The sequence below is a fragment of the Ciona intestinalis genome, unplaced genomic scaffold, assembly GCF_000224145.3.
Source record: "Ciona intestinalis unplaced genomic scaffold, KH HT001175.1, whole genome shotgun sequence".
Taxonomy (NCBI): Eukaryota; Metazoa; Chordata; class Ascidiacea; order Phlebobranchia; family Cionidae; genus Ciona; species Ciona intestinalis.
This window is the reverse complement of record NW_004191496.1, coordinates 1343-11281: the sequence shown is the minus strand read 5'-3', so window position 1 is coordinate 11281 and position 9939 is coordinate 1343. Positions and strand designations below refer to the sequence as shown.

Below are 9939 nucleotides of genomic sequence, written 5' to 3'. Positions count from 1 at the left end.
TCGGCTTAATTTATCATTTTATTTCTGCATTGCTGTAAAGTAAAAGCAAGTGTGTTAAATGGTTGTTAACTTTGCAATGTCATGATATTTCTGGATTTTTTATCACAATCCCTAATAACAGGCTTCTCACTTAGGCTGTAGACAAATTTTATAAAAAAAACTTGTGGTATACCCTAAACTTTCACATTGTATAAGTTAAATTTGTTTATTTTATGCGTACAAAAAGTTGCGTAAAATGTAGCCTCCAAGTTGGGTTGCAAAAACTTTGCAAATAACTTGTGGGTAATACTTCAGTAAATGCAGCTAAATTCATCAAAAATTGTAGCATTAAAATTACATAGCACTTTATTAATCTACCCAACCAAAATGTCAAGAAATTCCATTAAAATATTTTATTTTATGATCACAAAGAGTTGTGTGAAATGTAGCTTCACAAATTGGGTTGCCAAAGCTTTGCTATTAATTTGATAAATTATATTTCTAATTTCTTACCAATATCAGCCGATGTATCCACGCTTGTATCAAGTGATGACAGCAACCGTGTGTGGTCAGCTTGCTGTTTCAATAACCTTGATTTACATTCGTCTAATCTTGTTTGGTGTTTACGTAACTCTGCTTCTCTGTGGGAATATAATAGGTTTGAGATATTATTTTGTCTGTGGGAGGAATATGTTTAAAATATTAGGACCATACAGAGTATTGTGAATGTAAGTAACTTATGGATGTAAGTAACTTATTTATCCTCGTATGGCGGTGAAACGTCAGACGTTATAACACGGGTGTTCTGTTTCATACACTTGTGCGGTTGTGCCCATTACAAAAGATTTAGGCCAGAGTTTACCCATCACCCAGGGTTGTACAACCCATTAATTACAAGGACACATACGCGATACGCCAATCAGTATTGGGCATGGCACCTGGTACCCTAAAACATTCCTTGTATGAAAAGTGCAACCTCAATGCCAAATATAACCAATTAACGATAGAAATCTTAACCATTAAACATAAAATAGAAATATAATAAACCTTCTAGCAATATCTTCTGCTATTTTATCCAAACTTCCAACATCATGAACCCCTGGTTCTGTTGTTGTTGTTGTTGTTTGTAGCGTTAGTTCTTGTTGTGTGGGCTGTTCTTGTTGTTTTTCTTTTGTAGGAATAAAATTATGTTGTGTTAATTTCTCAGGTGTTGCGTGAGTTAGGGGTTTTACCCTTACAGGTGAAGGGGAAACACAAGGGGATGCGCCTGTGGTAAATACATCATTGTAAGATCATTGTATGTTAACTGAAATATCACGTACAGTAAGACAACTTGAAAAGAGATTAAAACCATAACAACATAAATAAAACAGAAACACCAATAACGGAACTTCATAATACTGTTTGTTGTGTTTGCCATTAGTAGCATGAGTCATGACAGAACCTTTAATTTTTATACTAGAAGAGTAGTTCAACTAAACTATATATGTCCAGCAGCAAGAGCATCAGGCTTACTTTTACTCCTTAATGAAGCAAGAAGATCATCGCTCTTGTTTCTAGAGGCTGCTCCATGTTTCATTAACAACATATTTTGGTAATCCTTGATGCTCATGTTATCATTGGATGATGATGTCATAGAGGGTGGTGATGATGTCACAGAGGAAGTTGATGATGTCATAGAAGATGGTTGAGATGTCATATTTGATGTAGTTTCAGTTGTTTCTTTCGTCATTTCATCAGTTGAACGTGAAGAGACCTGAGATAGAAAGGTTTCAGTTGGGTGAGCTAGGGGTCACGGCATCAGGTCATGGCATTTAGATTGTGGCACTTAGGTTTTGGCATTTAGTTACACTCATAGTTGTCAAACATAGGGAACCTCATTGATTAATGTGGTGAATGCAATATACTTTGGCTCTGCTTGTTTGTATAGACACCTAACAGCAGGGTACAATCTGGGGTGACATTGTTAAAATACAGTTACACTCATAGTTGTCAAACATAGGGAATCTCATTGATTAATGTGGTGAATGCAATATACTTTGGCTCTGCTTGTTTGTATAGACAATTAGTCATAATGTAAAATAAAGGTTGTTCTTGTGAAATGGATTAATATGGTTCATAAATAAAGTTGCATACAAGCAGCTTACATGGTGTTTAGATCATGTACTACACACATGAAATAATTTTGGTCTTAGATTTCGAGATTCAAGACCTGATAGTAAAATGTGATTTATTTTGTTTTGAATTAAATGGATTTGGTTGAAACAACGAGAGTTATTCGCGAGATTTATAACGAAGGAAATCCCCAAGAAAAGTTTGAATACGAACTTGAATGTGCATTGGAGGCAAAAGTAGATTACATCGTCATTGAGCCGACAAAACTAGGTTTGTTTTTGTTATTTTATTTAAACAAACAATGATCAAGTTATTGTGCAGGGGAAGAGACATCCCGTTGGGTTAGAGTTGGCAACTGTCTTCATAAAACATCCGTAATATCTGGATTATTATCCCTTGTGTTACCCCGTGTGTTTCCCGAGACCCCGGTGGACCTTGAACTAATCGTTGGCATTCCAACTGCTGTACTGAGTGTAGCTTGTACAGCATTATACGGGATATCATGGCAGTTTGACCCATGCTGCAAATATCAAGTGACTGTTAATAGTCGAGAATTATCGAAACTAAATGTTCAAAATTTAACAAATTCCTCTCCTGTTGTTCTTGTTAGACGCGATGATAAATATCGAAAAACTTTGCATAATTTTGTTTCTTTTCTCGCTGGAATTCAGTTGCTTCGAACACTGGATAATGTTTGGCGAACACGGTAAAATCATTCAAATCGTTTATTAAGAAAATGTTGCATCAATAAATTGTTTTATTTCATCTGCTTGGCTGTCGTCTTTAAGCATTAGGTCCAAGTTTGTTTTATCTGCTGTAATTGAGAGTTTAATTTCAATTTAATGATAATTTATAAAGTTTAACCTTTTTCCTTTGGCATTGAGTGTTCGTCAGCAATCTCATTGGTCGAAACCAGGTCACGTGATGAATTATGCTTGGTGGAAATTTTACTAAATATAAAAAACATTAAACAAAACTTTTAACCAAGTATTCCTAATTTACTTTCTTTGTTTTTTCCTTAAACATTCTCTTTTTTCTTCTCTTGCAAGACACGAATCGAGGTGAAAATTAATTTGATTCTTTGCGACAAAACTTTCACACGAGGGACATAAAACTTCTGTCGTGAATTAATATCAAACAATGCTCATTGTTAACTTAATTGTTACATACTTTTTCTCCCCGGACTATATTTACATGTCACAACAGGTTGTATGACATCACAATGCCCCATAAACAAGTCAATACTATGAACTGAAGTTTGTGCTTCAGAAATTATTTCTTTGTATTTTTTCTCTAAATTAACTTGGCTGGGGTTGATTTGGTGCGTTGGTCTGGAACAGCATAAGTTTAAAATGCAAAGATTTATTTTAAGATAGGATGATTATTTGAAGTTTTACCTTTTATTTTGTAAACATTTGATAAATTGTTGAATAATTATGTTTGGTACAATTTGAGATGAAGAATATTTCTGCAACAAATCTTATTTTTATTGTTATTTCATTTGTTTTATATATTTACCTTCTTACAAATCACACACGATTGTCGATCGTTGCGTTCAATGCATGATGAACAAACTAAAACAAAGATATTGAAATGTGCGTTTAAAGATTAAACATAAATACTCACAATTATGCGAACATGGCACCAACATTACGGGATCCTTGAAACATTCGCCGCAGATTTCGCATTTTAACAAATCCTGGAAAATATTGAGTTAGTTTAAAATCTTTGTGAAATACTCAACTTTTTTTACCTTCAAATCCATTGTATCGAATCAGGGTATTTCCCATGAACGTCGTATTCCAGAATGTTAATATGACGTCACGTAACAACAAAATGGATTCTAAAATATGACGTAAATGTCATGGCAACATAGATGTTTAAACATGTGTTTATTATTAAGATATCTATGTTGAAACCGCTACCATATTTCGCACTGACAATTGATTGTTACGTCATAAACGTGATTGATGATTCTAGTTAGCGATTGTCTTTAAAACAATCGATAATAATGGAAGATTATTTATTAGCTAATGGGTACTTTGACGTAACAGAACTACTGGTAAAGAGCTATTGTTGATTTTAGAATTGTATTTTTTGTCATTTAAATGAATAATTTATTGGCACGCGGCAAAATCCAAATGAATATGTTCCCATGAGAGGCGGTATTTATTATTCGGACATGGATTCGCAATTAACCCACAATGCGACTAATTCATGCGTAATAAAGCTTGTCTTAGCGGAAAATTGCCTTTTTTCTGCCTCCTCTATATAAGATGATATACGTAACAATGCATATTATTCGCGAAGATGCAGAAACAATCGGCTTGGAGGTTCCGAAGTTCGAGTGTCGGGCTTATTAAAGGTTTGTTTATAACGTAATAATGATGGATTGTTAATTTTGATTGTTTTCAGTTGAACCAAACAATGATGATTATTCCATGAACAATGGAGATTTTGAAAACTCTTCTTCGGCAGGTGAAATATCACGTCATAAAGTCCAATATGACATAATGATAATTAATATGTTTGTTCCAGATTTACTTCCTTTTGGAAAATCTGATGAAAAAACTCAACTTTTCTTAAAAGAAATTTTCGAAATACTTTTAAAATATATTTCGAAAAGTTTTGACCGAAAATGTAAGATTCTTGATTTTCACCATCCACATCAGTTGTTGGAGGGGATTGAAGGTAATAATGGTGGGTTGTGATGTCATAATATGGTGGTGATTGTTGTTTTTTAAGGATTTTCATTGAATATAAATGGTGAAGCCGAGTCATTGGAACAAATACTGGTGGATTGTAGAGACACTTTAAAGTATGGGGTTAAAACTGGTACGGTGAATATATTTGCTAATATATTGTTTCTATTATTTATATATTATTTCTATAGGCCACCCTCGATTTTTCAACCAACTAAGCAGCGGACTTGACATTGTTTCGCTCGCTGCTGATTGGGTGACGTCGACGGCTAACACTAATATGTAAGTGTGATGTCATAATGTAAGTGTGATGTCATAATATAACTGTTTGTTGCATCGATAAAGGTTCACATTTGAAATAGCTCCTGTGTTTATTTTAATGGAAGACGTGATTATTAAACGCATGATGAAAATAATTGGATGGGAAAACATAGACGGAATATTTTCACCAGGTAGCGATGATTTATATAGAAATAATATAATGATGATTTCATCTATAGAAATAACATTACAGGTGGTTCAATCAACAATCTATATTCTGTGATGTTGGCACGCCATAAAATAATGCCGGATGTCAAACATAGCGGCTTGCGAGGATTTCCACAATTAGTCATGTTTCAATCTAAGCATGTGAGTTGTTCTGTTCTTATGTGTAGGTAGCATGGGTGTTGGTATATATATGATAGCATGGGTGTTGGTATATATATGATAACATGGGTGTTGGTATATATATGATAACATGGGTGTTGGTATATATATGATAACATGGGTGTTGGTACATATATTGTAGCATGGGTGTTGGTATATATATGATAACATGGGTGTTGGTATATATATGGTAACATGGGTGTTGGTACATATATTGTAGCATGGGTGTTGGTATATATATGATAACATGGGTGTTGGTATATATATATGATAACATGGGTGTTGGTATATATATGATAACATGGGTGTTGATATATATATATGATAACATGGGTTGGAGTTTATATACAAAATATTAGATTGTGTGAACTACTACATCAAATTTGTAACATTAATATTCCAGGCACATTATTCCAACAAACGACCAGCAGCGATTCTCGGGATTGGTTTGAACAATTGTATCGACATTGAAGTAGATGAAAGGTGATGTCATAATCATGTTTGTGATGTCATAACCCTAAAATTGTTTACATTATGACATCACAGAGGGCATATGAAACCAGAAGATCTTGAATTAAAGATCCTCCAATCAAAGTTGGATGGTAAAGTTCCTTTTTATGTAACGGCCACGGCGGGAACCACTGTTCGAGGAGCTTTTGATGAAATTGTAAAAATATCAGAAGTTTGTAAGAAATATAAGATCTGGCTTCATGTGGATGTAAGTTAATAATGCTCATTGTTCAACCATTGTGACATCATTGTTATAAAGGCTGCCTGGGGAGGAGCAGTTATGATGTCACAGAAACATCGACACCTAGTGGCAGGAATTGAAATGTCGGATTCGGTGACGTGGAACCCCCATAAGATGGTTGGGGTCGTCTTGCAATGTTCGATGTTTTTGACAAAACATAAGGTATTGTGATGTCATTATTACAAAACATAAGGTATTGTGATGTCATTATTACAAAACATAAGGTATTGTGATGTCATTATCACGAAACATAAGGTATTGTGATGTCATTATCATGTTTATTCCAGAGGCTTCTAGAATCCTGTAACAACATGCGAGCTGATTATTTGTTTCAACAAGATAAGCATTATGACATCACATATGATACTGGTGACAAAACAATCCAATGTGGTCGACATGTTGACGTTTTTAAATTATGGTTGTCATGGAGAGCAAAGGTGATTGTGATGTCATAATGAAATTATTATGTAATAATGGCTGTATTGTAGGGAGACAAAGGGTTTTGTCATCATGTTGAAAGATGCATAGAGCTTGCAAGGTATTGTGATGTCATACCATTATTGTGATGTCACAACGTTATTGTGATGTCATAAACAATAATTTATTTTTAGATATTTGGTTCGAAAAATCAAGAAAACTCCAGGATTTCAACTTGTGTTCCAGGAGGTAATATTATTTTTATGTTGTTTTCATGTTTGTTTTATAATATTTCCATGTTTCAGCCGGAATATTCGAACGTATGTTTCTGGTATTACCCTCCATCTATTCGAAATATTTGCGACGAAGTGATCAAAAATGAAAAACTTGGAAAAGTAAGTCAATTGTCATAATAAGGTTATATGTTGCTTCACATTATGACATCACAGGTAGCCCCGATAATTAAATCCCGAATGATGGAACGAGGCTCGATTATGATTGGCTATCAACCCTTGGGGTCAAAGGTCAACTTCTTCCGGTGTGTCATTAGCAATTGCGCTGTTAATTACGATGACATTGATTTTATGGTGGGCGAGATTGAACGACTCGGACACGACATTGATATGTAACAATGTTCTTTGTTTGTTCTTTATTTATTTGTTACGTAACAATCAACATCACTGTGGAGTTTATTATTACACCATAATCGTTGTAAATTAAATCTACGAAGTGGATTGCGCAATCCATCCAGCTATTATGAGGGCCATGCTTAGAATCATAAAGCCGACTCCGATAACCACCAACACCAGGCACTAGAGGGAGATAAAGGGTTAGTATCATACATGGGGAAACCCCTATATAGTTACTATTATTTTCTTGGTTGAGAGGAGATGGCCTGGTCCGATACGGAGATAGAACAGCGAAGGGAGTATAATCACCAACATGGAAGCGCACGTGGCGCCAGCAAACCCGAACACTTCACGAATCGTCGGGACAAAAATCACCAGTATGTTCGCTGCAAACAATCGGGGTTATTATGACGTCATAAATGATATAATAGGTTACTTGTTGTGAGAATAATGAGCATTATGACGATGTGACGTATCCATGAAAATGGTTTGTTCTCGAACAATAGCATGACAATTGACTTCCTTGCCTGAAACGTGTTATACGTTGTTGTTACGTCATAATTACGATTGTGACGTCATTATTACCGGATAATGCAACAATGGCGTGGAGAATATGACGCAAATAAGAACCATTATCCTTGATATTAGAATAATGACGTTTGTTGGGTCATAAGCGCTGTACATAAGAAGTAGTTCTGGTCCTACAGCGCCTGTTGGTGGATGAGTTGGTTATAAATAGAAACCGCTAGGTGTCAGTGTTACTCACTATAGAATGTAAGATATCCCAACACAGCAGCGAGAAAATAAAGAAGAAAAACATTTATGATGGAAATTGCTGCAACTTTGAGCATTCTTCCTTTGGTGGGGTTGGTTAGTTCAGTGTATATTGGTAATACTGATGCGTGACACTGGAACGCGAATACCATTGTCGGCATCGCGTAAGCGCTCTGTGGATAATGGGTTTATTACGTCATATTTAACACATTTCACCTCTGACCTTATTGTTCCACGTCACAACTTTGACGTCACAGGTTTGGGATCGCAAGCCTTCCTCGAATTCAACAAAAATATCCGAGGTTCTCGAATGACAAACCTCGGTTATTACGTCATCATTTGAATGTGTGACGTTTGAATATGATTCTGTGACGTAAAAACAATTATTGGATAATGCGGATGTACGTTGATTTGTTTTATGAAGGTATAATGAACTCACCGATAATAGTTGGTTGTGTGACGTTTGTATCGACCATTGTTTCATTCACTCTGATTGGACAAGGAATTATAAATTTTTCAGCCACAATCTAAAAAATGGCATTGTGACATCACTATGTTGTTTCAACGTAACAATAACTTACGACGCAAGTGAAGAATATCATACAGAGCATCGCGAAACCGCTGGTGTAGCCCAGAAATCCAATGTTACGCGCTGCAGCGAGGGGCATTATGATAATTACTGTAACCATTATCATCAAGATGTCGCCGTTTAAATACCAATCTCTGTATATAGTAAGTATTATGACGTCATGGTAAGTATTATGATGTCATGATAAGTGTTATGATGTCATGGTAAGTATTATGACGTCATTGTTAGTATTATGACGTATACTTACGTAGCGCATTCGTCAGCTCCAACAATAACTCGAATAACTTCTGGTAGTTCATATTTAACGATGAATAAGAAACTACACATAGCTGTAATATATGAAGATTAATTCAATGTTTTTATTGATTAAATGTAACTTTACCGCCCAACGTATGAATAAATATATTAAGGATTGTAACGATTTTGCCTCCAGTTCCAAACGCAGCTTTTCCAATCGCTTCGTATGACGAATTTCCGGTATAGTCGCACATATCAACCAACAACCTTATGCTGTTGAACGCGAGCCCAGATACCGCAACCAACATTATGCTGTGACGTCATATACAGGTTTGTGACGTATATAAATATGTTTGATAACTTACGAGAACAATGCGACGCCAAGATTTCTCACAGCATTCGCCAACCCCAATATGCCGCTACCAAGTATAGCATTCATAAGATTGAAAATACACAACGGCATAGAAGCGGTTGTTCCTTCATAATTGCTCATACGACGTTCACGCAACGCCGTCTTTTCCTCAACGCTTAACCGCGGTTTATTAAACGAATTCCTGAAACCATTCATGCGTTAAACAATGATCATTATGACGTTATGATGACGCTTACCCACGTGTGTACTTCATTTCCATCTTGCTCATTCTGAATATGACGTAACAATAACACAAGCAAGCAACTGTGAGCTAACAATGAAACTTCTAGAATGCAGCGTCTGGTACTAGAACGAATAGTTTCCGCAACAATTGTTCTTTACTGTGACGTGACAGTAACGCCCCCTCGAGGCCTAAACGTCTACTCAGCCAAACACATGGCATTGTCTTGTCATAACTGCTGCGCGTTTATTCAACTCTTACACCTGACAATTATGACGTCACATTCCTATATGCTTGCATTATGACGTAACTTCCCTATATTCTTAAATTCCATTGTTTTGTTAATGGCAACGAACACGCGATTAGAATTCAACGAATACTCGCGCGTTTCTATTCATACGTCACAATGGCCGTTTGTGACGTGCGTGAGAAGTTCTATGACGAGGCAATGATTGAATTACAAACAGCGCGCGACGTCGCGATAACCTCGAGTTAAAATTAACCT

At 35.7% G+C, this 9939-nt stretch overlaps 5 protein-coding genes across 7 annotated transcripts; 2 read left to right on the top strand and 3 right to left on the bottom strand.

Moving 5' to 3' along the window:
* Positions 1-2: 2 nt before the first annotated feature.
* Positions 3-1737, bottom strand: LOC100180284 (serine/threonine-protein phosphatase 4 regulatory subunit 2-like). Its single transcript, XM_026840277.1, has 3 exons — positions 1495-1737; positions 1027-1246; positions 3-620 (listed from the first exon to the last, which is right to left on the bottom strand). The coding sequence occupies exons 1-3, from the start codon at positions 1709-1711 to the stop codon at positions 473-475; spliced, it is 585 nt and encodes a 194-aa protein (XP_026696078.1). The 5' UTR covers positions 1712-1737; the 3' UTR covers positions 3-472.
* Positions 1738-2172: 435 nt separating this feature from the next.
* Positions 2173-2859, top strand: LOC100181806 (transmembrane protein 11, mitochondrial). The gene is made up of 2 exons (XM_002121221.5): positions 2173-2364; positions 2416-2859. The coding sequence occupies exons 1-2, from the start codon at positions 2229-2231 to the stop codon at positions 2802-2804; spliced, it is 525 nt and encodes a 174-aa protein (XP_002121257.1). The 5' UTR covers positions 2173-2228; the 3' UTR covers positions 2805-2859.
* LOC100182626 (postreplication repair E3 ubiquitin-protein ligase rad18-like) lies at positions 2802-3942 on the bottom strand. Of its 2 annotated transcripts, none has more exons than XM_002119860.5 (8): positions 3848-3942; positions 3721-3793; positions 3613-3668; positions 3492-3562; positions 3265-3425; positions 3097-3211; positions 2959-3044; positions 2802-2908 (listed from the first exon to the last, which is right to left on the bottom strand). In XM_002119860.5, the coding sequence occupies exons 1-8, from the start codon at positions 3857-3859 to the stop codon at positions 2823-2825; spliced, it is 660 nt and encodes a 219-aa protein (XP_002119896.3). In that variant the 5' UTR covers positions 3860-3942; the 3' UTR covers positions 2802-2822. The 2 variants fall into 2 exon arrangements, with proteins under 2 accessions (XP_002119896.3, XP_018672753.1); XM_018817208.2 differs by having other exon boundaries at positions 2802-2905.
* A 123-nt stretch (positions 3943-4065) lies between these two features.
* gad (glutamic acid decarboxylase) lies at positions 4066-7364 on the top strand. 2 transcript variants are annotated; one of them, XM_026840276.1, is made up of 16 exons: positions 4066-4156; positions 4405-4459; positions 4510-4572; positions 4633-4785; positions 4840-4929; positions 4988-5078; positions 5142-5248; positions 5311-5426; positions 5848-5927; positions 5991-6162; positions 6214-6357; positions 6483-6632; positions 6684-6733; positions 6807-6861; positions 6918-7007; positions 7062-7358. In XM_026840276.1, the coding sequence occupies exons 1-16, from the start codon at positions 4106-4108 to the stop codon at positions 7239-7241; spliced, it is 1647 nt and encodes a 548-aa protein (XP_026696077.1). In that variant the 5' UTR covers positions 4066-4105; the 3' UTR covers positions 7242-7358.
* Positions 7241-9841, bottom strand: LOC100184191 (probable sodium-coupled neutral amino acid transporter 6). The gene is made up of 12 exons (XM_002120156.3): positions 9451-9841; positions 9207-9395; positions 8987-9153; positions 8852-8933; positions 8597-8738; positions 8455-8542; positions 8239-8381; positions 8008-8188; positions 7827-7951; positions 7678-7768; positions 7479-7627; positions 7241-7424 (listed from the first exon to the last, which is right to left on the bottom strand). Exons 1-12 carry the CDS (start codon positions 9480-9482, stop codon positions 7335-7337), a joined length of 1479 nt encoding a protein of 492 aa, XP_002120192.1. The 5' UTR covers positions 9483-9841; the 3' UTR covers positions 7241-7334.
* Positions 9842-9939: the final 98 nt, after the last annotated feature.